General features: G+C 40.4%; 2 protein-coding genes and 1 long non-coding RNA gene across 9 annotated transcripts in view; 1 reads left to right on the top strand and 2 right to left on the bottom strand.

The window, feature by feature from the left end:
• INO80D (INO80 complex subunit D) overlaps positions 1 to 3208 on the bottom strand; it is a 46439-nt gene extending 43231 nt beyond the window's left edge. For 4 of the 7 annotated variants that reach the window (XR_011324365.1, XM_069781671.1, XM_009914544.2 and 1 more), the window contains exon 1: positions 1402 to 1906. The gene's annotated coding sequence lies outside the window, so the exon portion shown is untranslated. Of the gene's footprint in view, positions 1 to 1401; positions 1907 to 2590; positions 2644 to 2847 lie in introns of those variants that run through there. The other 3 variants (XM_069781668.1, XM_069781669.1, XM_069781670.1) reach the window with 3 other exon arrangements.
• Positions 3209 to 3289: 81 nt separating this feature from the next.
• Positions 3290 to 24618, top strand: LOC138685122 (uncharacterized). Its single transcript, XR_011324366.1, has 4 exons — positions 3290 to 3464; positions 5498 to 5575; positions 16869 to 16928; positions 24067 to 24618. It is a non-coding gene; the product is annotated as an uncharacterized lncRNA (long non-coding RNA).
• NDUFS1 (NADH:ubiquinone oxidoreductase core subunit S1) lies at positions 12392 to 27635 on the bottom strand. Its single transcript, XM_069781676.1, has 19 exons — positions 27340 to 27635; positions 26488 to 26555; positions 26160 to 26251; positions 24599 to 24706; positions 23721 to 23797; positions 23547 to 23628; positions 23313 to 23443; positions 22221 to 22406; positions 21611 to 21745; positions 21083 to 21197; positions 19944 to 20089; positions 19211 to 19339; positions 17876 to 18005; positions 17225 to 17385; positions 15483 to 15637; positions 14706 to 14881; positions 13815 to 13949; positions 13549 to 13621; positions 12392 to 13198 (listed from the first exon to the last, which is right to left on the bottom strand). The coding sequence occupies exons 2-19, from the start codon at positions 26549 to 26551 to the stop codon at positions 13107 to 13109; spliced, it is 2187 nt and encodes a 728-aa protein (XP_069637777.1). The 5' UTR covers positions 26552 to 26555; positions 27340 to 27635; the 3' UTR covers positions 12392 to 13106.
• Positions 27636 to 27661: the final 26 nt, after the last annotated feature.

The following is a 27661-nucleotide window of genomic DNA, read 5'->3' on the forward strand; positions in this document are numbered from 1 at the left end:
GTTAAGTAGGAAGATTCGTAACTGTCGCTAAGTGCACACTCCTGAAGATTTCAATAAAATAATTTCCTAAATATGGCTATTCCTGACCTAAGGTTCAAGATAGGCTCCATATCTTTGGAATTCTTTTGAACAAGGATTTCTCTATTTGAGCAGAAGGTCTCAGGCCCCAGTCCTGCAATCACATCCTCACAGGCATATTCTCATGCTTGCACAGAAGCCCACTTATTTCAATGTGGCTATAAACAGGCCTAGGTTTTGCCAGGGCAAGCGGGGCTGCAGAAAGGCGGCCTTCAGATGCAACAATAAATGGAACATTTAGGCCATCGCAACATCGCAGAAATGCACTTTAAAACGTTATCTCAAAATATCAAAACCATGATCCTGAGAGAAAGCAGATATTAAACATACCACAGCATATCTTGCATCTGTACTTTAAGCAAAAAAAAAAAAAAAAAAGGCTGTAAGTCCAAGTCTTTTATTTATTGGAATAACAGATAACCTGCACTTGCATATGTGGTTAAACAAAATGCCTTAGTCTTATTTTTAGTCCCAATACTGCAAAGACAAACAAGCTTATTTTCACACAACATAGGAATATCATTCTTGCTTCAGTAGGAATACTCAATAAAATAAAACAGCAGAGCTCCTCACAGAGCAGCCTTTTAGCAGGTATAAGCTATCAAAGTTCAATATGGTATTACAATAAATTCGTACCTGAGGATTTACCATACTGTGAGAACACTGTACATGCAACTCTGTAGGACCAGGCCCCACATACAAATTCATTCACTCACCATAATAATATTGAAACATCAAAATAACTCCCACTAAGTAAATTTCAGGTTGCTTTCTGTAAATAATTTAGCTTTACAATTAATAAAACTTGTCTGATGTACATATATATTACAAACAAATCACATAAGAGGCTGAAGATGGCTGCAAAAATGTTACCAGGTTATAAGTGACAGCTTCATAAAAAACCACGAGCGCTCCAGTGCAGCAGTCAGCAGCGGTACCTGGTGGGTACAGCCTTAGCGTGCAACACTGCCAGTACAGGGGTGCCCATAGGAGAGGGCACTCAACTACAGGGGAATGATGTGTTGCCCTGAATTTGCCAGTTTTCTTTTTGAGTCTACCAATTCTCAAAAATTGAGAACAGCCTTAAAATAAACCTTCATCGTATGCTGTTAAGTAACAAAGTTAGAACTAACTATAGATCTACATATTTTAATCAGATAGTATAATATAAGGCTTTAAGGTAAGCGCTACTGTCGTTTCCAAAATTCATTTGAGGTTACCTGTACAAAGCCATTAGCATTTTGAGCTAAAAGACATACTAAGGAACGTTTGATCAAAACTAGACGCCTCCCACATTAGATAGAAACCAGAGAGCTATTTCACCTGTGCGGGGTGAAGCGCGTTGGTGGGTTTTCCAGTGGGCTCACTTCACAACTACCAGACGTTCTTTTCCCTGAAAAAAAGGATCCTTTCATTTTCAGGCCTGGGGTGCAGCGGCACCTCACGGGGACCCCCCACCCCAGCCGGACCCCGACCCGTGGGCACAGCTAGGCTCCCCCAGCGGGGGACACGAGAGGGACCAGGGCCCAAGTCCAGGCACGGCCCTTGCTGCGTAGGGGCCGCTCAGGCGATCCCTTCCCCCGGCCGCGGGGCCAGCGGGCTGTAGCCCCCGTCCCGCCGACGCCAACCGGCCCTGGGGCGGTGGGGGTGGCCGAGGGACCCCGGCCCAGGCGCTGGCCCCGGCAGGGCCGAGGTGGCCGCCGGCCCCAGCACGTGGCGGGGCGCGAAGGCGAGGCCGAGGCAGCCCCCCGCTCCGGACCCTCACTCCCACCTTCGGGGGCCAGGCCGGGGCCCCCGTGTGCCGGCGCCTTACGGAGGAGGAGGGGGGGAGAGGCACTATAACGACCTCCACACACACCCAAAACCGCCCCCCCCCCCCAAAAAAAAAAAAAAAAAAAAAAGTTGTGAGGCGAATCAGCCCGCCGCCGGGCCGGTCGAGGGGGGACTCCGGCGGCGGGGGAGGGGAGGGGAGGGGGGGGGAAGGGACGGGCAGGGGGGGGCCGCGGCCGCGTCCCGGGGCGCCCCTCGCCCCGCCGGCCCCGTCCCCGCGGGCGCGGGGCAGGCGGCGGCGGCGGCGAGGGGGGGAAGCACCCTAAAAACGCCGCGAAACTTTCCAGGCCTTGGCCGGCGCGGCCCCGCACGCCCCGCGGGACCGGCACCGCCTCCGCGGGCCCGGACCGGGCTGGGGGCATTCCCCCCCCCCCCTTCCTGCCACCGCCGCTCATTAAAAGTCATTTCGGCAAATTAATGCCGCCCCCAGCCCCCCGTCCCCGTCCCGCGGCCCCCCCCCGTCCCGCCGCTCCGCGCGGGGCTGGGGGGGGGACCGGCCCCGGCCGAGGCACCCCCGCCGCCTCCCCCCAGCCGCCAAGCTCCAGCGGCAGCGGGGCTCGGCCCGCTTTGGGCCCGGGGCCCGGCGCGGGGGGCCCGGCGGGGCGGGGAGCGGAGCTGCCGGGCCGCGCCGCGCTGAGGCCTAGCGCCCCCCCCGCCCCCGTTCTCCCCCGCCGCCCTTCACCTCCCGGGCAAAGGCGCCGCGGCGCCGCGCCCCGACCCTCCCGCTGGGCTCCGCCGACCGTCTCACCCCCCCCTTCGGCGTTCCTCTCGGCGCCCGAAAGCCTCAAACCCCCCCCGGCTCCCCTCACCCCCCGCTGCGGCCTACACCGCCCCGGCCGATCCGCGGCCTCGCGTAGCCCGCCTCCCCGCCCGCCCTGCACCCTTCGCACCGCCTGCCGCGCTACGCGAGCCCGGGGATGCAGGCCGGGCCTGGCTTACCTTTCCAGCTGCTTTTTTTTTCTCCTCTCTCTCCTCTCCCCCCTTTCCCTCTGTTGGGCTGACAGATCAGAGTTTCCTCCCCAGCAGAGGGACTGGGAATGGGCTCGGGCTCTGTGCTGAGGAGCTGCTGCCCCCCTGGCTCTGAGAAGATCCTGCTTTTTGTGGGGAGGAAGCTTTGGGGGCTCTTTATTATTTTAAAACTACAAAGTGCTCAGAGGGTAGGTGATTATTAAGGGGAATCCCTGAATATATTCTCCAGCAAAGAAGGCAGGGCTGCTGGGGCTGCTCAAGAAGAGAGCCAGCAGCCTCCTACAGCACCACTACAGGCACTGAGAGGACATAACATCAGAGAGCGGCTCCTCTGCCCTCCAAAACAACAACTTTCCTACCATCTTGGAGGTAGTAAAGAGGGAGAGAGGGAGGGGGAAAAAAAGTACAGAAGGTTTTTATAAAGTGTCAATTTGGGGGAGGGAGCCACATGGCCAAAACCAAATTTTTTATCATTTATGTGACTTTTTATTTTAAATAAAGATAAAATACAAAGGCATGTGGCTGAAGAAATAATTTTCTTTATAACCTGTTAAGATCAGCTTTGTGGAAAAAAAAATTAAAAGGAGGTACGGTAAAAAATATATTTTTAGTAACTTTGTTTTTCTTTAAAAATTAAAAATTCGTGGTTTTCTCGTGTAATTTATAAAGTTGATAACTTTTTTGTCGTTGTGTGGTAGTTCTAAAATTAATGTGTAACTGTGAAAGTTAGTGCAACTTTTTTTTTTTGGTACTTCTACTCTCAGTAGAACAGCTGAGATTGATGTGGGCTAGTTTGGTGTAACTGTACCATTACGTCTTTCTCTCAAGGCATTGTAAATAAAACTGAATGTACTGGTAGGAAAAAACAGCTTTTTTCTTTTTTTTTTTTTTTCCTAGAGTAGGCCATATAGAGAAGCTATGGGGGATTTAATGCAAGTGAGTGGAACCTGTGATATATATCTGAGAAATTCTGCTTATCTGTCATAAATTTAGCAATTGTCTGCCCTGCAGGATGGGATGTGAAAAAATAAAGCTCATAGCAAGAAATTTGGAGGCAATAGTTGAGTTTTGGTTTTAATGTTTTCAAAGCACTTTGCAGGCTTCTAAAGCCTCTTTTGGTTCTTTTTAAGTTACTGTTTTGATTTGGGGGCTTTGTTCCTGATATTTATGAATACTATTATTCCTGACTTCTTTACAGAATTGAGAAATGCATTAAATTTATACTACAGTATCTTGTAATATAAAACAGCCATTGTTTTTCTTTGTTGCAGATGTTTTTATTAGATTGTAAAAAATATATGAAATGCTGTCAAAACAATGTGAGATGCTACAGTTTATCTATAGGTGAAGACACTGATCACTGTATTCAGCAGACCTATGATAATGTTTCTTACAATAGGAGTATGCACAGCCTTGTTCAGAGATGAACTGCAAAGGTTCCTTTTATTTGTCCTGAAGGAAGAGGAAATAATTAGGAAACTAATGAGCTATACATTAAAAAAAAAATTAAGTTTTTTCCATTGTAGAAATTATTCAGGTGCTATAGCCTAATTGAACTGCAGTTAGACTAAGGTCATATGAATGAATGTATTGAATTACTTAGTATGTTACCAACCTCTCTCCCTCCTCTGTCAAATTTAAAATATGTTGTTTTAGTTCAGTTACTCTAATCTTAAAAAAAAAATAAAAAAATCCTGAATTTAGATACATTCCCTTCTCAAAACATACTTTGTGAGTTTCCTTAGCTAGTATAGTTTGTTTATAGTGGGTTTTTCATTTAGATAAATTAGTTTGAATTAACGTATAAGTCAATTGGTGTTTGTGTCAAACTGTATTTTTTGTTCAGTGGGAATTTTTTAAAATTACGGTTAGTCTACCTAGCACATTTTAATAATCCAGTGTTGCGTTCTATGGAGTTACTGCATAGGAGGTGTTTTTCTGTATCATATTATTAATCCATTAAATGCATTATTCTGCTCTCACATTAGAAAAACAAAAAATAATCAAATATGTTGCTCTTATCATATTTTAAAAGATTTTGTATTTTGTATAAAGTAATGCGATAATTAGGGCACTTCATAATCTTACCAGTCATTATTGTGTGCTTTGGAGCATGGAGTATAATGATTCTTTTTGTAAGATATTTAAACAAAAAATACTTCTATATCTAAAATTCATTACAGGAATGACAGGGATTACAAATGCTGGTCATATATGGGATGATTAAAAAACTCCTTTTGAAATATTATGAATAAATTATCTCAATGTATTCAGAAATTCAACAAATGCAGCATAAACTAATATTTCCTTTTCTTTTTTTCTAAATAAATAAAGGACCAAATTCTCAGACCCCAGTTTTTCAGGTGCTTGCAGGCCTGATTAACAATTCAGAAGTGTTTGAAGAATCACTCAATACTTACTTGCATAAAACTCTTACCAAGCCGGTAGGGTTTTGCTAGAGTCCTGAATTCAAGTTTCTGCGCTAAGTGGTCTTCTATCTAGCACTGTGTTAAACAAGAGAATTGCTACTTTTAACTGTAATTCAGTAGTTCTCTATAATTCAACTATAATTCAAGTTAGTTCTTTTTATTGCACTATTAAGAAATTTTCAGTGTTTTAGGAAGAGGCATACCATGAACAACTGGTCTATACTGTCTTTCTGTGGTACTCTTGAGAATATCTGTACAGCACACTGAGGGTATCTTAGTATTTTTTTTAAATGGGATGCAGATGATACATGTTAGAGAAATGGCTATGAAAGCACTTGAGAACCTGAACACAGAAACAATATTAAACCCTTTATTTGGCTTATGTGCTTGACTTCGCAGATACTGACTTTAATCGCATTACTTGCATGCCTAAATTTAAACATGCATCATAGTAGCATTACACATTTTGGTGACATCCTGAGATCTATTTAATGTGTGTTAGTTGCAAAGCCAGAAGCTTTAATGCTAAGGGAAAGGAGAAACATTTTGAATCTAGTTTGGAATAGGAAAACTGAAATGGGCTATTTTTTAGTGTCTTGTGTGAAAAATCCTGAATCTTTTTATGGAGGACAAAGTAAAGAGCAAAAATTCACTAGATCTTAGTTACATGGACTATTGTGTAATCATTCAACAGAGAAATTAAAATCTGTATGTTATGAATGGAGGATTTTATTTAATCAAACTTTATTTACCTGAGAGGATTTAAAGGATTTGCTTTTCAGTAACTTAATAAAAATTGCAAATATTATTTTGTTATGCTGACAACAAAATGTTACACAGTAACACCCTAGAGGAGCAAAGTCTGCTAGCTTTAGTAATGCAGAATTAAAAGAAGATTTTAAAAAAAGATTTGTTTGCCTTATCGACAAGACTTAAGTTGGGAGATACATCATTTTGATAGAGTAGAGCAGTGCTCTGAAATTATGTTGGAGAACAAATTGGACTCCGAGATTCCTGTACAAGGACAGTGTGTAAACCCAAAGCAAGAAACATCCCCTGTACAACATGAAGAATAGTATTCTAGAAATTCCATTTCTTAGTTACAGAATAGATCTGTCTGCCTCGACTTTAAAGTGGCCACAACCCTGGACCAACTGTTCCAGCCAATAAACCTACTGTACGCTTGAGCAGACAGTGGTCAAAGAACATTAATTTTCCCTAAATCACTAGTTTCTGGCTAATGAGGCATACTTCGCTGATGTGTCTCACTGGTACTAATAGCGAGACAGAGGGCAGTGACATAGTGAATAAGCTTTGTGAGTCTAATAAAAGTAATGGAATAGATGCTTTAGGTTGTATACCAGTGACTTGGAGGAAGCTGCATCAAGAAATGAACCTTGACTCTCTCCCAAGGTCAGATGCACCCCAAGTCCAGACCTCAGGAATTTCTGAAGCGTGACTTAGACTCTATGCATGTAGTAAAGTGTCTGGAGTTTTCTGCAAATAGTGTTATAATGTCAACATCTTGCTATTACTCCTTGAAAGGCACATACATTCTGAGGAGACAGTTCCCATGTCTTCAAATGCTTGTGAAAGGGATCAGCAGTTTATTTAAAATGCAGGTGAATATTGTGAAGGGGAGGAACAACTCTAAGCGTGTAGATGTTCATTAGAGACTTTCATATGTAGAGCCACATTTGTATGGAAGATCTTGTTTTAGGCATTTAAACACTGAAAAAGGTGACATTAAATAAAAGCCAAATTTATGATGAGATACATTCTCTTAAGCAATGTCTTGAGCAGCAGTTTTATGTGGTATTGGTCTATTTAATTGTGGTCAGTTCTGTGGTCAAGCTAACCATTAAAGCCCAGCATATTAGTATTATTGAAAAATGCTTATTCTTACTTTTCAACAATTCTTTAACATGGAAATTTTATTGCAGTGGTTGTCTCTAGCATATCTGAATTTCAGTTACCCTGTCTGCTGCAGTAGTATGTATTTAATAACCAGCATGCTTTTTGCCACTTTTCAAAACATCAGAGTCCCTATACTAAAACCATTGTCTAAACTCCAAGGATTTTTCTCTAGCAAATATACCCAAGTTATGGGATAAATTCAGCTCTAAACTCCTTCAAACCCATGTTTTAGTGCACTCCTACATGGCAGATAGCACAGCTGAAAGTATAGGAGAAACCGTATGTAGAACAGAGTAACTTCACTTTACTTCATTTAAAGTCATAAATGCTACCAAAGCAACAAGTACAGATGACTGGCCTTGTTTTCCTGAGTCTTAGGGGCTTCATTAAAGCTTATTGGAGCAATGGGAATTTTGCTGTGGACTTCAGTAGGAGTATAGTTGCAGAAGTATTTAACCAACTGGGAGCAGACGTATGCTAGCTATTGCATGATAATATAATTAATTGATAGTGAACTGTACTGAAAATAGTAATTAACTAAGACTTAACTAATCTGTTCTTCACTATCAATGTGTATTTTAATGTGCATTAAATACGTGGTATTGTCTTCCTAAAGCTCAGCAAAGACAAAATAGTAAGTCTATTAATTGTGGGAAGGCTGTCCAGAGTACATGACAGGCATCTGTGGAGACTTCCTTAAATAGAAAACAAATGAACGGAGTAAACTGTCCCAGCAGAATGCTCCAATACAGTCCCATTTTACTGGGAAGCCCACTGTTAATTCAAGGTATACTATTGTATTTTTACTATCTGCTTCTGTCTGTTGATGTTTCATTAACTGTAATTGACTGTAAGCGGTTAAGAAGCTACACACTTTATCACCAGTCCTTCTTTCTGCTGTTAGTTCAGTTACTCATGTACATTAAGGTTAGAGTGGGTCTTTGGCATCACTGCAAATTGTAAAGATGAGAATTCCCACTCTGGACCAAATCAGCGATCTCTTACGTCTTCTGAGAGTAGCCACATAAGATGCTTCAAACACAGGTGTGGAACATCCTGTGACGGATAATTCAGAAATTAAAAGCATGCAGGACAGGATTTTTCAAAAATAGTTGGGAGTTGAGCTAACATCAAAGCATAAGGCTTAATTAGTGTCTAGGGTCATGAGATCCCAGTGGATTTTGAAAGTTACTTGTTATACACAAAGCTTTTTGCTCTTAGTATGTTTCTTTTTGATGCATGGTTCTCCTCTCTGATCCATTTCAAACATAGAGGTGTACAGAAGGTGACAAGAAGAAATAAAATTATTTCTTTGAAATATTAGTTAAGTGTATTCAAAATTCAGTATTAGCATCACAGGGAGGAGATGTCTCTACCAGCTATTGTGTCTTACTACACAAAGAGGCCTCTAAATCTCAGTAGGCTTCTCGGCATTAGGAACTGTGAATGGATGTTTGCGTGTAGCCGGAGGAAAACATTTATTAACAGTGGTTAGCATAGCAGGCTTTGCTGATTAGAGTCACTCAGAGAGAGTCTGAATCGCAAGGTTTTATATGACTTTGTGCCATTTCTCTGTTGTGGGGAGTTGGGGATACCCAGGTACTTTGGGACACATTGCTGAGTCATTCCATCAGCTAATATGCATTACTGGAGTGTCTTTTGCATAAAACCTTACACAACAGAGAGGACCGTGACTTGTGTGAGCCCCCCCCAGTAAAGGATTGAGGATTTGTTTCTGCACAAAGTTTTCCTTGTGACTCTCTGTAAACTTCAGTGTTTCACTCCCAAACGTACTTGTGCCCATTTGACATTTTATGAATAATAATAATTATGCTAATATCTATTAATAAATAATAGGTTATGATGGTTTTTTTTAAATAGGAATTTAAAAACTGCTTCTTGAGCAAGGCAACTTCTCAGGTAACTCTGACAGAACTTGCCCCATAAAACATATTCTTGTACTCCTGATAAAAAGCTTACTTCAGTTGTTAGTGAAGTCCTTAACTTTTAGGTGCTCTCCATAATTCCCCACCTACTTATGGCTCATTTTTTTCCATGATGGTAGTCATAATTAAGTCCTCTTCTATCAGTTTGCTTGTTAGCACTTTCTCTGTTCATGTCCTGTCAGTGCCTTGAAAGAGTCAGTCTTTCAACCCTTCATCACTGAAAGTGATTTATTCCAATTGCATATTCAAAGGACAACACAACAAATCATTATTAAGAGACTGTCTTGTTTTGTAAGAGGATGTTTTGGCTCAGCCAGTGTTGGAGTATTTTATGAGGAGCAGGCATGTGGGGACAGGGATAGAGATGAGGTTTTATTACCTTTTCTCTTTGGATTAAGGCCGATGCCAGGCTGCTGCTCTGCTTTTTCTTCAGCTCTATGAATCTGAGCTGCTTTTCTATCAGCTTCAGCAGTAATATACAGCACATCCCTCAACCAAACAGATAGCAGCCACTGTCTTGCAAGAATCTGTCAGCCTCAGAAGAAACACTGATCCCAAATCTTTTACTTCATGGAGAAATGCTAGACACTTCCTTTTTTGCCTTGAGCTAGACTTCAAAATACATTAAAAAGAGTCAGTTACCACTATTTTTTATGAATGGCCTAGTTTTGTTGGCTGTTTCAGAGTCTTGCTGAGAACATACCTCAGTTTGACTTGACTTCCATTTGGGACAACATAGTCTGGTAAGAAGCTCACTAAATTGCCCAGAATTTAAAGCAGTCTCCCTCTAGAACTGCAGGGATGCTGGTGCTTCCAGGAAGGTGGCTATTGAACAGGGTTTTTAAAAAAAAAAATTTGTTCTAAAATCCCAGCTTTAGACTTAGATGCTTAAATCTGCCTGCAGTATTTTGACAAAGTTCTTTTCTTTTTAATCTGACTGCTGGTGTTAACCTGGCCTAAACTTGCTTGAAAATGGCAATGCTTAGTAGGGTTTTACCTTGAATTAACACACCCTCTTCCTTCTCCAGTCCCCATAACCTTCTGCTGAAGGCAAGACTACATAAAGGCAAAATTTAATCTAAGCCATGTTTGGGGTTAATTGCTTGCACACAAGAGCTATGTTTATGCAGTGCTGTGTTGAGAAGATACTTAATGACTAAACCCATCCATCTCTCTCCCAGACACATACCTGTTCTTTGTCCTGCTGTCGGTGCAGGCAGGAGTGTACAGGAATAAGTGAGATGAAGGCTACTGGAGCATAATGGGCAATCCAACCAGTGAGAAATTCTGCCAGTTGGCCACCAGGTGGTACTAGGGCTGCACTTGGGGAATTAAACCTCCTTCAGTTCTGGTCTTCGCGTTAAAATAAAAGTAAAATAAACCCCCTGCCCACCCCCCAACAGAGTCTGGATAAATGCACCCACCAACACTGCATTTGGAAGTGAGCTGCATCAGCAGAACTGACCGTTCAGGCAATGTATCACCTAGCTAATAAGCCCTTACTTTAACAGTCAAGAGCAATACTTGGAGCACGTTCATCCCATCATCCCAGCTCTTCACTGCTGCCTTCTTAGCATGCTCTGCTGTAATCCAAGATTGCAGCTTCAGAACCAGCAAGTAGTAGCACTAACCATAAACTTTTTTTTAAATAAACAGCACTAAGTTGCATGAATAGCCCTTTTTCTGTAATTTTTGCTCCAATACTTTGCCCAGCCTACATCAACTCCCTTCCTTTGCAGACCCCTACTATCCTTTTATCGCTAGCTGGGTGAAAGTCCACATGCGTGCTGACTCTCCAGCCACCAGAGCAAACAGAAGAGATAAGGGAAGGGCTACACTGTAAACTCAGTTGATAAGAATGCTAATTTTGATATCTCTTTACTATCTAGTTTCCAATAGTCAAATTTGTAGAGAGCCTTGTTGCTATTATCAAGGTTGGCTGAAAAGTTCTATACTTGGTGACTAGTTAGGTGGGAAAGATAAAAGCAGGACAGACAGCACCACATGTACTTCTTATCCTGTCTTTCAAGGTAAGGGCTAGATACTTTTTGAATAGAAATAAGGATCTCCTATACACACTAACTGAAGGATGCAGAGCTTTCAAAAAAATAAAAAGTCTGTGTGCCAGAGCTCCCAAAGTTAAATAATGCTATAACATTTACAGAAAAAAAAATAATCTCTAAAGCTTTTGAAGCTTTATAAATTTTGAAGAAGTGACAACTGGCTTGTTGCACAGCTGAAATTATTCCTCTGTGTTTGTACAACATGGATTTTCAGGAAAAAAAAAAAAAAAGGTTTTCATCCTAGGAACCTGAGAACCAAATGTTTTACTGAATATAGGATTCAGTTACACCCTTTCCTCTTAAACCTACCATCTGTGAGAAAAGCCAACTGCCTTGCTTTTAGCATATGTTCTCACACACATTCTTCTTTTGCTATGTCCCTGCCATAAACCCCTCTTCCTCCTAAAGAAGTAATGTTCTGCAAGGACAACATGAAAGTTTTAGGCTCTACTTGGTCACACACATGGACATACACGCTACGGGGTCCTGTGAACTGCCACATTAAAAACAGACTACAGTATTTCTAGATGTATCATTAACATGCATAGTAGTACCTTTGAATTAAGTGAATAGTTGTCTTTATTTTGTACCACCAAGAGAACTGAGCCTGTTGGTAACTGGAAGATGGCAGGTGAAGTCAAACAATGTCCAAGATTTAAGACTTAGTCAGCTACTGTAATGACACTGGACTATACCAGGATAACTAGGAAGAGTTTTCTTCCTGGGCAGAAGGAAAACAATTTTTAAAAAAATTACTTGCTTGTTACTGAAAAATTTCAAGCATGGAAGAAAAAAGGAATTTTATAAAGCTAAGGCTTTTACAGCAGCACTGTCATGCACTTAGTATTATTCTACACTGAAAAATTTAGCTTGTCCTCATGCAAAATTAACACTTTTTTTTTTTTTTAAATGAAATTGAAGTGATGGCTTTATGATACTGTTCCTATTTGCATGATTCCTGGAAGGATTATTCTAAACCTTATCGCCGTAGTAGCCTGTTGAAGAGGAAGCTATCCTTCTTCCAAACATACATTAACCAACATAACAAAGTCACTGTTCTGAAGTAATTCTAAAGCTTAAAAAAAAAAAAAAAAAGACACCACCACACACAACCCCTTCCCCCACTTTGCTATGAAAAGATCAGCACACAGAGAAACTATTCCAAGATCTTTTCTGTATTTGAACTGGTGTAGCTGAAGGCCTTTATCTTTATGCTAAATTTTTTAAGCAGTTCAATATGAGGAAGCTGTGTGAAAACTGCTTTTCTTTTTCACGACATGAAAATTATTTTTATTTCCTCCATGAGTAGTTTCTCAGCTGAAATGGAGAATCATACAAATATCTAGAGCAGTAGTAGGTCTGAACACTGACATAAACCAGGTATGTTTGACTTAAGAGGGACAACTTGCTCTGAAAGTGCAAAAATGGCATATTCATACTCTCACCAGTGCTTAAAATTAAGATACTGGAATACTCTGGAAGAAGTTACAACCTAGTATTTTTGCCATGTAGACCTGTTCCTAGCAAATCAAGACTTACTGAGTCCAAGTTGCTTACTGAGTTCTTTTCATGCAAGCAGCATGAGCTATATGAATTACATAGGTAATGGATTGTTTGGTATTATAATTTATTTGTATACAATCATCATGTACTCTGCCTCTGGGTACATATAGCGAGTTGAGTGCTGCATGTTCTCTCAGACACAACAGTCCTATAATGTTATGGGACTATTTGAACTGATGAAAATGTGAATGAAGAGAAGAAAAATACAATGACCTAGCAAATAGATTCTGAAAACAAACAAAAAAAATATCGGTCACAGCAGGGAACTGCAACAAATACTTGGATGGAGGTGGTAGCAGTCTGGTTAGTCTCTAGCAGCTGGCTGGCTCTTCTACTGCATGAGCACCTTCAACAACAGCTTTCACACACTTGGCCATTGTCTGGGATGCTCTACTGATTGAATCTGAAAAAAACGAACAAAAAACAACCCCAAAACAAATAACCACCACCAAAAAACCCCAGTCAGTGTGTTATAACTGTTCATTTTCAAAATTATACAGACATAATATAAAAGATTTAGTACAGGACTGCATACAAAGAGGAGAAAGAAAATGGCTTAGTTGAAAAAACAGTCCAATAGTCTGTGCTTTATGCAAATTCCAAATCATTTTACTGGAAAATTTTGTTTCTTCAGAAGACTCAAATCCTACATATATCTTAGTGGAAAGCTTTAAATGCCTCATAAGAATCTTTCTGTAAAGCTAAGTAAAATGTATGGCTGGTTTCAGAATGGAAAGGCTATACTATACATACCTGTCATATAAAAGTCTTTTATTGTGAGCTGAGGTGGAACAAGAGGATCAGCAAGAAGCTGTTGCTTCACTAACTGTGGCAGGAAAAAAAAGAAAGTCAGCGTTATGATAGGAACTCATTATCAATGCATTTGTTCAGTAAATTCTGCATTCACTGCAGGTCAAAGAATGCTTGTAGTACTACATATGAAGGAGACCTATTTCTTTAAAATGCATCCAGCTATGCAACAGCACTAAATCATGCTCAGATGCTTCAGGTTTGGTTACCTTTGACAATTCATTTGCCTGGCTGAAGTAGTTAGCCTCTTCCACATCATCGTACCGAACCAGATTAGGAGATACTTCTTCTAAACGCTTCCGTATTTGATCAAGGTTCTCATAAGGCAAGGTCATACCAGCCAACTAAGAGATTCACAGAAAGAAATGACATCAAGTCTAGGGATTTAATACATAGTGGTTTAGATTACCAATCCATTAACATACCTAAAGTAAAACCAGGAAAAATCTGCACTCCTGAAAACACAGGCAATTATAATATACAAACAGAAGCAAAGTCACAGTATTCTGTTGGACTTCTGATGCCTACAGTTAACCCCATGTTAAAAAAAAAACAAACCTAGGCTGTCCTGTTTGCTCTACAAATGAAAAAAATAAAAGACAAGAAGTACTTTTCTTTTTCCATACAGATGTCACTTGTACTTTCCCTAGCTTACCACCAAATGACAAAAGTTGATGCGATTCTCAATGCATCTTGTTCCCAGTGACTAGTAAGCACATACTTGAACTTATCTAATGATACCAGATCCTGTCCCCAGAGTTCATGTTGTTTTATTTCTAAAAAGCAACAAACTGCATCTTCCCACCAGTTTCTGCTAAAGCACTTCATGAAGACCAGCAGAATTTGCAGACAAAGCTTCACCTATTACGTGTTCCAATACCACACAGCAGCTACAATATTAGTGCTATCCTCAAAAGGAAAACAATATGATTTAACTCACAGAAGTAACAAAGGATTCAATACAAAACATTACTTCTTAAAGACTACGGTCATGTATTTCCCTGAAAATGTACCTCCTTTCTGGAAAAACTTTTCAATATATAAGGAACTCAACCTCTCAGTATACTTTTATTAGAAGCAATCTATAACAGCAACAGTACCTCAGAGACAGCTCTAATAATTCTCCAGTCTTCCCTCGCCATCCCAGGAGGTGTTACTGCTACTCTTGTCTGCTGGGCCCTACCCTCCGTATTCACATATGTGGCTGCCTTCTCTGTATATGCTGCTCCTGGGAGAATAACATCAGCCATGGGAGCTCCCACATCCCCATGATGTCCTAAATACATGGAAGGAGGAAACAGTATACAACCATGTAAGACATAAGTAAGTCAAAATGAAAATAAATGTTTTACTAACACAATACAGAATTTCTGTGTTCCCAGAAAAAAGGAGTTTCTAAGGTTCACTTAACCAGTAATATAAAACCCATTACACTGACTGTTCTGAGGTCTGTCTTGGCTAATACTTTGGGGAGAATGAATGGACTACAAGCAGTAGTAAATGGTAGTTCAGTCTCTATAGCCACTCAGCTTTGGGGGGCTCCTAGAACAAGGATGCTTAGTGAATTAGGCTAAGACCATGTTTTGTTATGATAGAACAGCTGGGAACCAACGTTGTTTTGTCTGCCAGGTTTGAAGCTATGCTCCAGAAGACCAAACTGGTTTATATTCCCTTATTACTCATCAACAGTTTCTCAGTTGCACCTAAGAAATAGGTAGCCAGTATCTCGGTTATGTGTTGGAAGTTCCATTTCTTGGCAGAAAATAAAGGCTAGAATTTATCAGAGGGTCAGGTATGTTTGTAAGAATATGCCACTGTTTAGGCTTTCTCTCCATCTATTAGATAGCAACATTTCTTCATTTACATCTACTAAGTACCTTGATAGATGATAAAACAATCCTTTGGCAAATCCTGACGTGTTATACAACCCGAATCTGCTCCCAAGAGATACAATACTTTGGGAAGATTTTTCCTAATTGCCTCCACTCCTGGTTTGAAACCCAGATCCAAAGCAGCAACCTGGCTTGCAACCCTGTAGGAACAAACACATTACAACTTCAAGTTATTTCAGAATTCTCCCTCTCCCATCAAAACAGACCTAACTTCTTTTTTTAACTAAACATTTAAGAGGTACATAAGATGTGTCTAACGGTAACAGGACAAAAATGAAGCATAAAGGCAGCTGAAAATTTTGACAGAGTATTTGACAGAATATCAGGCTGGTTTTCCATTTTGACAAACTAATGCCATTTGAAGTTTTCACAGGGAATCTCACCTGTTTAAGATGGGATAGCAAAATAAAGGCAGACATTCCAGGTCAGGGCCTACTGGCAGGCAACTCACTTGTGAACCTTAATGTTCCAGATGACATTTCAGCTATGAATTGAACTCAACAGGCCTTTAATTTAAGGCACTCACGTGGAAGATGAAAGACCAGTTACTGGACTGTCAGCTACTCTGAAGCATCTAAGACTTAAGACCACTATTTCAACACGATTCATGTATTCACAAATAAAAATACTTTTAAAAGAATGAAATAATCATTCTCATTTTCTGGCAGTCTTTTTCTTTTCCAAAGAAACAGTTTTGCATAATCCTGCATAATCAGGTGCCAGACTTACAATTATATTTAAACGAAAAAAGATTCTCTCCATACAGATCTTTCAATGTTACTCATGTTTGTCTGACCTAGTCAGACATATAGGTTCCAGTAAGTTAAGTTGCTGTTTACACTTAAGGTAGAGAGGATGGTGTACCAAAAGCATGAAAGTCAGTAGCATGAAAGACTGCTAAACCACATGTGAAAAAGGTATCATGAGCATTCTTTTAACTCATCAGTGTTTTGGTATTAAATGTTTTAGTTTCAACAGCAGGATTTTATATTCAAGTTTCCTTCAGAGGACCAAGCCCTGTTCTTGCTATACTAGTTTTACATCAATGAAGCTGCTTTTGGCAGAAGGACTTTGTTGATTCTCTGAATCTGAGTGCCGCTACATTTGCTGAAATTATTTTTCCTTTACAGAGACTGTCAATTTGACAGATGGAGTTTTAGAAAGAGAGTGGGAAAGGACTGTCCCAAGAGAAGCTTGCCTATTAAAAGGAGTAATATCCCAATAAACTGAATAACTAAGATCAAAAGCCCTAAAATGAAAAGCTTTGAAGCTTTTCTATTAACTATTCAGTTAAAGTACAGTAAAAGGAATATTATAAGAAACCATATTATTTAAATACTTTTGCCATTTTGTTTGTTTTTCTTCCCCTAGCTAAAAAGCAATCATTTAGCAAGTGACACTGGTCTGCTGTGCATTCTACTGAGCACTGTGGTATGTTATTAAGCTCTCTTGTATTCTATACCTCTAAATTTAAACTTTAAATTCTACATTTAAATATAATAGAATAGCAAAATCGCATGGAGAACCTGAAAAGTTTGCCAGGTCGAGGTATACATTTTTATTATGAAGTTTCTGCTAGTTTGTACTTCCATTTTTTATACTCCCTACAGGTTCTAACCTGATAAGCCCCTTGTGTGTACATAAAGAAATCCGCACAGATACAACGTGGTAACTTGTGTAGGCCCAGCGTGAACAAAAGTGGCTCCCAAAAAAGCTTTAAAGCAAACCTGTGGAGGATGTTCATGACTTTCCAATCAGAACCAACACCGCTCTTAGTCCTCGCATTTTGTGCAATGGTGGAAACGGCAGCATGGATAGCTGCTCCGTCACTGCGCTGCAGTGCTGCACTACCTACCACCACCATTGGCTTTTTGGCCTGGTCGAGGACCTGTGCAAGTAAAGAATCAAGAAATTAATTTCACAGCTCTGAAGACAATTCTTGGTACACACAATGTAATAAACTCCAAAATTTCTACATAAGTCTTCCATGCAAAGCTACAGTTCTGAAATGGTCTTTGTTTCATTTAGAGATAAAGCCAAGAGAAACTGCTAAAAGCAGTACACTACCCTGTCAATACAGAACTATACTCTTGATAACCAGACATTTAAGTGGAAACAGCAGCGGCTGAAACAGCCTGGTTTATATCAAGAAATATTCCAGGAGTTTCCTGTACTGCAAAGTTTTACACACCTGAATGTATTAAACAGTTCACACATACTTGGTGCACACTAATCATTACCTCATCTCTGCATTTGATTAAAAGCCAATAACCCCATATACAACATAGTACTTCTCTTCAAATCTGTCTTTGTGGGGAATTCAGATTATTATTCAATACATCTGAAATTTAACAGTCACGCTCTTAGATTGTGTGTACCTTGGAGAATGCATGTTTTCCAGAAGCAATGTCCTGGAGTATCTGTGGGGACTCTCCTAGATGATCATACGTGTAGGTCAAATTCACAGGAGAGCCAACAAGGGCCACTTGCAAGTCATTGTGAAGCCAGCTGAAAACACAGCAAACATTTTAAAAAAATCAAATAAATACAGAGTTTTACTCAACCAAAGCCACTAATTATAATTTTAGCAATAACTTGAAATAGGATGCAAATTCTTTCAAAGGAATTTAAACAGCATTCATTGCTTTGGTAACATGCGGTTTAGCATTATTCTGACTGTTAAGCAAGTTTAAGGGTTTTTTAGAAGGGCTTTTCTCTACATACATTCTGGGACCAGTGCAGCAACACACCTTACATGAGAACTTCATAATTCATTTCCCTCCTCCCCTCAAACTTTTGCCAATTCAGTGGAAAAAAGGTTGCACAAAATGAGGTGCTACAGCTTTAAACCACTTTTTCCAGTGTTAGGCAAAGACAAACAAAACAAAACAAAAAACACCCCATACCTACAGCTACTATTTTCTTTAGCTTGACTTAACTCTTAGGTACTTCAGAATTGAAGTTAAAGTCATTTGTAGGAAGAAAAAATTCTGAATTTGACAGTGCTCATGGTTTTAGAAATCCACCTATTTCTTAGATAAACAGAAAAATTTAGCTGGTTAGAAATTTTTCCTTTTTTGCAGTTTCTCATAGCACAGACTTATAAAAAATATATTAATAATTCATAAAGTTCATTGCATTTTTTCCTCTCAAAATTTTAAGGCTACTATTGTTTGAAATTATGTATTTTGGAAGATCTCAGCATTAGGAAGGACAGGGCTTTTATAAACCTCAGTTGTCTCCTGCTGAAATATCTTGTTAAAGTTCAATTAGCTATGTTCAAAAGTTTAGGAAAGCCACATTACTTGAATGACTGCTTCTAAAATCAGCAAGTCTGATATTTTACAACGACAATACAAAAACCAGCAAACCGATGCTGAAATTAATTCTTTAAGGAATATGCTTTAACAAACTTCTGTAAGACAGAAAATCTGAGGTGTCTGTGTAATGTAACAAAGGGATAAATGTCTTGAGTATATGAACTTATGTAAAATGTCAAAGTGAGAATGAAAAAAAACATAGCTATACACTACAGGGAGAAGAGACCCCCCCTTTTTCTATACATATATCACCATTCCCTTTACTAAAAGGTGAACTAAATCCACTGAGACCACCTGAATGAATGCTCTCAACTTACTGCCTACAGCTCCACCTGAGCATTGTATCAAATCCAGATGGATCTGCATGCTTATTTACCACCAAGGAATACAAACCTCTTTCGAATTCTAGCATTGAAAAGTGGTGCCTCAAAGCGTGGATTGGTGCCAACCAGAAGCAGGACATCTGCCTCCTCCACTCCGGCAATCTTGGTATTAAGCAGGTAGTTAGAGCGTAAATCTGTGCTATAACAAAATGATATAAGAAAGAAAGAGGATGAGAATTCAGTAAAGGGAAGGAATAAAGATATAGTAAAGATTCTAGATGCTCAAAATGTTTTTTCATCTCAAGAAGAAAAAGGGAAAGAAGAGATTTCTCAAGCCAAATTACTAACCCAAATAAAAAGTAAGAGCTTCTCCCTTTCATGAATATGAGAGACAGCAAAATATTAAAGGAATTGCAATGTGGGTATTTCCTACAGTTACAGTTATTATCAGCCTTCACAAACTTCATCTACTATTACACAGTTTACAAGGTCATAATTGTACTATAGTTTTCACAACACAAATAGAAATAGACTAAATTATCCAACTTACAACAGAGTGTAGCTGGCTTTCAGTAGCCTACTGTTAAACTGCAGCAGCCTGAACATACAGTAAAGTGTACAACCCTTGCTGTAGTAGTCGCTATGTATCAACTCACAATCCATAAATACTCTCTACAAATGAATACTGTAAATTCAAACAAAACCTGCTAATGCATCAGCAATTGCTATCCTTGGTCATTTCAGAATCTTTCCATAAGTCTATTAACATACTAATTATAGACAAACTTTGCCTGAACTCTTACCCAGCTCCGGCAGTAGGGAAGACCTCTTCCGTGCAGAGCGTATCACAGTTTACTCTATTCAGGAGGTCTTTCAGAGCTATTAGCGCTTCTGCATCCACCAGTCCTCCTACAATTGCCGCTACTTCCTTACCTTTGACAGCCTGTAGCTGGAGAGAGAAAGTATAAACATAAGCAAAAGAAACCATTTAAATAAATTCCCATTTGGCCCAGGTAACTGTTTGTAACATTAGGATGTGCCAAAGCCAGCAGTGCAACCGGTGGCCTGGAGTAGCACAAACTGATCAGCAGTGTCTGACTTCTGCAAGGCAGCAACTCCAGCTCCTTCAAAAATCATGATAAGCAAAGAACAGCTCTCTGTATTCTGTGCAGGTCTCTCCCACTTGAGTTATTGCTCAGATGTGGCTAATTCTCATTTGGTATGGTGAGGAGAGAAAGATCGGTGAATGCTTTTATTTTAATGAAGCTAGAGTGCAGACAGAATACAAACTTCCATAACCCAAGCTCAGGTAGTAAACTCAACTCAAAGGCATTATCTGAGAAGCAATAGCTTTCTTAACAAACCCTGCTACTGTACCATGGGTAAAAACATCCTTGAGGAAAGTTCAATTACAGTTATTCAATCCTACTTCGTCCCACATAAAATTTTTAATCAGAATCCAAAGCAGTCATGCAGCACTTCATTTGAGCAGCAGAATCAATCACCACACAGAGAAAGCACTGAGGCAAGCAAAATTCAGATATAAGTAATACAGAATTAATGGCTTTGATGGCAAAAGTGGCGATAGCACGGATTATATAAATTTAAAGTCTTCAGATAGATCAGGGTAATTGAGGGAAGTTGCTTCCTCCTAAATTTCTGAAGGAACAGTTTAGTTTCCTATTTAAATAAAAGTAATTTCTCTCCCAATGTCCCAAATGAAATCATGACAACACAAAGTTCTTGAGATGGTCTAATCCATTAAACAGGAAATAATACTCAAAAGAAGTTTAAGTGGAAATACAATGTATTAGAAGTCAAATGCTCCCCTCTAACCTTAAAGAAAAAAGCTCTTTTCTATATAACTGTTTTCATATTAATCATTGTAGTATGTCCAGCTTTAGAAATTAATTTTACACTACATATTGAAAATTGTTCTTACCACACCAGCAACACGAGTTAATACATCCTCCCATGAGGCATAAACAAATAGTCCTTTCTCATTTTTGATCATTGGCTGAGTAAGTCTCTGACGCTTCAGACCATCATAAGCAAACCTAAGTGAACACCACTAATATTATGAAAGAGCAAAGACAAAGATAATTGTGTATACTAAATATTTTCTACGACTGAGGTTTTTTAACAACTTGCAACAATTAGAAGAGAAACACATGAAATATTTCCCCTGAAAGTTTAACTTTTCCTTCTCAAAAACAAGCAAAAAAAATCCACAATACAAATCAAAAAGTTACTGTAAAAAAAAAAAGCTACAAAAATGAAAACATTAGAAAACTCAGTAGCTTCAATTACAGTATTAAAAACATCTTTTACCACTTATTCTTCACTATAGCTTTACAATATTAACAGTGGAATCCAGAAGTCAGTGCTACCATCCACATTTTTGGTTCTACAAAGCGTGCCTTTAATGTGTGCATAAAGGCACACATGGGTTCAAACACCTCCCACATACCTTGTTTTGTCAGATATCCATTCCTCGTTGATATCTTCATGCAGCCTTGGCAAAATTCTCATCACTTCTCCAGTTCTCGTGCTCACTATGATGTTGCTTCCAACTGCATCAAGAACATCAATTGACTCTACTTTCCTGTGTAGAAGAACAAATAAACCATTTGCAGTGTTCTGTATACAAGCAGCCACAGACTGCGTAACAAACAAAACAACAACAAAAAAGCGCTGTAGGTTTAGCTTTAGATATGCATGTAAGAGCTTGGTTTCACAACATTATTTTAAGATCCTCAACAATTACTGAGTTAATGAATGTGAATTTTCCTTCATACACATTGTTTTTACTGAGCAATCAGCACAACCTACAAGTCCAAAACATTTTAGAGTAAAAAAAAAAAAAAAAGGGAAGAATAGTCTACAAACTATAACATTCTTCCTTTCTGGAATAAGCTGTGAGTAAATAACAGAATTTATCTTAGATTCAGTCTACAGAAAAGTCTACAATAAAAATGCAGAGAATAAAAATCAGAGAAAACCCTTGGTATCATAGATGGACATAAGATAAAGTGTATGACAGAGAAAGCTGCATCTTCAGTATGAGTTAAGATACATACCTTGTCTCCCATGGGCGTGCAGTAAAGGCATATGGCTTGGAGGTAAGAGCACCAACTGGGCAGATGTCAATAATATTTCCCGATAACTCGGACATGAACATTTTTTCAACATAAGTACCAACTTGCATATCGTTTCCTCTTCCAGTTGTTCCCAAGTCATCTACCCCTGCAACCTCACTAGCAAACCTGGCAGATGCAAAAAGAATGAAAAACAAATCTGGCATGTACAATAGCAACACAGCACATTTTTCAGCCCTTATCTCATTTTCTTAAGATAAAACATTAGCCTTAGTTCATACACCTGAAAGAAGAAAACAGTTGTTTAGATGCATTAGTCAGTGCCACCCCATACAGGACTATACATCTCCAGAATTTCATTCAGATGGGGCTACAAAAACTAGGTGGGAGTTAAATCAAAAACCAGAGCAGTTCAGTGCTCACTGAATTTCACAGTCTGCATCCAAGACCAGTCCTAACTAACAAGTTCTTTCTAGAACTAAGCGGGTATATTGTATTTTTCTCCATCTGGCTCAAGTACGCTGGTACTGAATCTCAGGACTATTCAGATTTTTTTTCACTGGGACTATGTGGACATATTCATAACCTTGATTTGACACAAACCAGAGAACATCTGTAACCACATGTGTTTTGCTGACTTGCTTCATGCTATATTTAAATTTTTTAGGGGTCACTGGTCACCTCAGCTGTTCACTGTCATAGTTACAGCCTGGTGGCCAGAACAGCATAAATGTAACTACTAGAGGTTGTCAAGAATAAATAAATCTTGCAACCATGGCTGAGGAAGTCAATCTTTTAAAATCCATTCTGACACTAACACCACAGGACCAGTTCTGCCCTGTAAAATTCTGGTTTCACTTTCACGTTTTGGCCATCTCTCTCTATTTCCTGTATGACAGCTGTCTGGTAGCTCTGGTAAACTATCAGTCCCTACCAGAAACAAAATTCCTCAGTACAGTCAGAAAAGAAATTTAAAAAAATTGACTGCCCCTTATGGAGTTTCTTTTACAAGTAACAAACTGATATAAATATGCCTGCTCAGTAGTCTCTCCAGTGAAAAATAAAGGACATTACCTGATACATCGAGTGCACTGTATACACCGTGTCATGATTGTTTTGACTAATGGGCCAATGTTCTTGTCCTCCACAGCACGTTTTCCCTCTCTAAATCTACTCCTATCACTGCCAAACATCATCGATTGATCCTAGAACAGACAACAGAAAACAGACATATCCAGGCTGCTGGAAAGCACAATTTCACCTAAGACAATAGTATTAATACATACACAATTTAATTGGATGTTGTACCTGTAGATCACATTCTCCACCCTGATCACAGATAGGACAGTCCAGTGGGTGATTTGCCAACAGGAACTCCATTACACCCTCTCTGTTGGGTTCAGGAATTAAAGTTCAAGTCAATTTTACATCATTTAGCAGCTAGTAAAACTAATCAGCTATAGGAGGCTAAAAGAAAGGCACCTTGCTTTCCTGGACTTCTCAGAGTTTGTCAGTATGTTCCAGCCCTTCATAACTGGCATGGCACAAGCAGCAACTGGCTACAATAATCATAAAAAGCAAGCATGAACACAACATATTTCTTCTCAATATGGGCACAACCCCCAACCTCTCCCTCCCCCCAAACTCTTACATAGGCATCTGTTATTAATTTAACGTGTTGTAGAAATAAAAAGGTATCTGCAAGGAAAAAAAGAAAGTCTAACCAATAAAGTCACTAGAAACCATATTTATTAATAATCTGCTATAAAAAAAGGTTAAATTAGTTATGATTTATTTATTTTTAAAGTTAAAAATTTTACACTTTCAGGTTCCAATTCAAGCAGTTACAGCAAGAAGAAAGTCAGTTGTAACAGATATAAGGCAATGAAGACAGCGTTCAATCCTGAAGTCAACTATTATTTTGCAACAGACATCAATGGTACATAATGCATTAAAATATAAACTAATAAGTAACTACAATCTCTACTTAGCTAGAACAAGACACTGCAGACACTGATCCTACAGCTGAATCATACAGTATCTGAAGTTTACCATTTGTGTCATATCAGCTGAAAATGTGCGGCTGAAGGCTGAATTACATAACAAAGATATATCTGACTGAAAACACACAGCTATCTAATGCTCATGTCCAGCAGCAAAATAACCCACAAGAACCCAAGAACTGACTTTGATCCATAGGCAATCACTGTGGTCCAGTGGGGAGAAGGGAAAAAACTGCTTTGAGCAGCTGAATGACAACAATTTGTGTGCTAACAATAGTACAAACAGTTATTTACAAGATTTAAACTAGGCCCTAAGCACAGCATAAAATTGCTATTCCTATGAAACACATACAATACCTTTGGGGCTTTCTCTATTTCCACAAGACACATCCTACAGTTTCCAGCAACCGAGAGACGATCATGGTAACAAAAACGAGGTATCTGAATTCCAGCCTTTTCACAGGCCTATAAAGAATAAGAAACAAAGGAAAATTAAATTTTAGTTACACCTTTCAGTTTCACCTCATAAAACATTATTCAGTTTTTCAAAGAGTAACAGTGTTAGTGCATTTGACCTTTCATCTTAAGAAGTGACCATAAATAAAGATTTGTGATCAAGCAGAAACATGTCAGGTTATCAATCACAAATATATTTTTTCCAAAATTTGTACCTGATCGAGGAAATGAGAACTGACCTCTCTTTCATTCTTTCCTCCAAGAATAGAGAGAATTCTCTCTAATAGATAGGACACTAGCAATACATATAACTTTTTAAAGTACATATGCACTATTTAAAGAAAAGTGCTTAAAAGGAACATTTGAAAAATATAAAGGAAACAACACTGGGCATAATGATTTCTGATAATTCAACAACATGGATACTCTCTATAAAGGTACTGGAGCATAGTCAACCTTCAACTTCAGTAGAACCCCAAACTCAAAGAAACGTACTTCCATGACATATCTGAAGAAGAGTTAAGAGGAGAGAGACGACAAATTTCCAGAGAACAGATAAAGACAGCCTTTCCTGCGTAAAATCCCCATGGCTGATGGGATCTATGCTATAGCACTAGCTATGCCGGCCAGAAGAAATACCACTGAATTCAATAAAAATGAACTAACAAGATCTAATTTTACTCATGATTTCTGCAACAAATTATCACATGTAAGCAAAACTAAAAAGCTAATAAAAAATAGCATTTAAGAAAATTTTACACTAGACTCCTGCTGAGGGTATTCTAATGCCTAAATAAATTTGTAACTTGTATCCAAAGAATGAGGGATATATTTTTTAAATAAACACTATGTGCTTTAATGTTCTAACTCACTGTACCACATCCCCATTTAATGGCTTCTTAAAAAGAAGTTAGACTGGAAAAAGATCTACTTGAAATTTTGGCCTGGAAAGCAACAACACTGAGTACAGGCTGGGAGATCCAGATTCTATTTCTTCCCACACCAAGATGAATAAAAGCAGTGAAGGATCAGCATTCTGAATCATAAGAACTAATAACCAAAAGGAGACAACCCCTCATTTACCAGAGACACCACTTTAGTAAGATACAAAATGAACAGGTTCTAAAAGACTACCAGGTCACATAGAGTTCAGAGCTAGAATTTCAACTAGAATTTATCAGTGTCTGTTATTGCATTGCATAGGTTTTTGCAGTCAGGATTCATGCTGCATGCATCCTCTTTCAGACAATCACGGCAAATGCTTCTTTTTCAAACACTGAACTCCCCAAAGGATTTCTGCCACATGAAATTGCATCACAGTCAGTGAAAACACCCCTAAAGAATTGCAAGAAACAATGTAAAGGGTTTGGGTTTGTTGTTTTTTTTTCTATATAGAATAGAACATGCTGGCAAGAAGCACAATGGGGAGTCCAAGAAAAATTCAGCATGCCACTCCCCGCACCTGAAGTACTGTGGTTCCTGGGTTCACCAATACAGGATGACCATCCACAAAAACCTCTATTTGGTTGCTGGCTGCTGTCGCAGTTGTACGCCCTGAGAGTCATGGAAAAAGAAAGCAAAAACTTTCAGTTACTGCTAGATGCAAACCATCAGACCCCATACTCCTTATCTTACAGTTATACAGTACTGATAGAACCCCAGTTCTAGAAACAGCACAACGTAGAATTCCAGAGCTGTGAACAACGCACGCATACATGCCCTTCAGTAAGTTAATGACGCATACGTGAATTTTATCCCCATGCACACACGCATCAACTAGAGACACTTACCACACACTCTGGAGGACTGGGCGACCCCAGCTACGGTCCTGCGGACAGCAGGTAGTCGAAGCATGGTGCTTTGGCAAGAGAGGAAACAGCACGAAGTGTTTATCAGTTCAAGTGTTTGCTGATAGGTTTTAAACAGGCAGAGTAAAAACTTCTATGTCAGTTACAAAAAAGCACGTACGCACCGATACGTGCGGAGTTATAAGAGAATAAGAAGCTACGTTCTTAAACTGCAAGATATGGTTCTCTCCTTGTAACTACCTATACTTCGTAGGTATGTATGCCACCTCACGTTAAAAATGGTGAACGTCACGCTGGTAAACAGCTGGCAGCCCAGCTCAAGCCACTAACTCTGCAAGAGCTGCCAGGTGCACGGACGAAGGACGAGCAGCCATAGAGAAAGGGTGGCAGCTCCGCTGCAACCGGTCCGTGTTTACGAACGCAAAGCTACACACGCACCCCCCCCCACACGCACCCCCCCGCACCCCCCAAGCGCTTCGCCGCCGCCCCGAGGGGCGGCTGCAGCCAGAAGCCAAGCGGGCTCTCTGCCTGCAGCGGACCGCCGCGCCGGGCGCCTGCCCGCCCCGTCCCCCCCGGGCCCCGCTCCCGCAGGGACGGCGCCGGGGCCTCGCCAGACGGCGCAGCTCGGCGGCGGGCCCGCCGTCCCCGGCCCCGCCGGCGGGGCTCTCCGCCACAGCGCCGGGGCCGAGGGCACGGCCCGCGGCGGGGGTCACCTTGGAGGCGCCTCCGCCGCTGCTCGCCGGGCAGACCCCGGCCCGCCGCCGAGCCCGTCAAGGGCACCGGGAAAACGGCGCCGCCGCCGCCGCCGTCCCTGCCGCGGACGTCCGCCGCTACCTGGCGCGGGACGGGCGGCGGAGGCGCCTCGGCCTTCCCCGCCGCTGCAGGGGCTGCCCTCCGCCTGGGCCTCTACGGCGGCGGCCTCGGGCCTTTCCGCCGCTCCCCGGAGCCTCCTTCGGTAATCTCCGGAGCGGGCAGCCTCGGCGAGCGACGCGCGCGTTCGGCAATCTTCGGGACTGGCCGCTTCGGGGACTTCCGTCAGATTGTCGGCGAACGAAGGAACTCGGCAATTTCCGCCGTTTGCCGGCGCCTTCTCGGCCACCGTCGGCCACCCCACCCTCGGCAATTTCCGTCTCCTTCCGCTTCGCTCCTCGCCCAA

The sequence above is a fragment of the Haliaeetus albicilla genome, chromosome 4, assembly GCF_947461875.1.
Source record: "Haliaeetus albicilla chromosome 4, bHalAlb1.1, whole genome shotgun sequence".
NCBI classification, from domain to species: domain Eukaryota; kingdom Metazoa; phylum Chordata; class Aves; order Accipitriformes; family Accipitridae; genus Haliaeetus; species Haliaeetus albicilla.

What these genes read in the sequence shown, in the direction of transcription:
- NDUFS1 (XM_069781676.1), bottom strand. Translation starts at nt 26,551, where the DNA reads ATGCTTCGACTACCTGCTGTCCGCAGGACCGTAGCTGGGGTCGCCCAG. An exon ending in AAATAGAGAAAGCCCCAAAG is followed by an intron (nt 23,798 to 24,598) that starts GTATTGTATGTG and finishes TGATTATTGTAG; the next exon opens with CCAGTTGCTGCTTGTGCCAT. An exon ending in AATGCTAGAATTCGAAAGAG is followed by an intron (nt 18,006 to 19,210) that starts GTTTGTATTCCT and finishes CTGTGTTTTCAG; the next exon opens with CTGGCTTCACAATGACTTGC.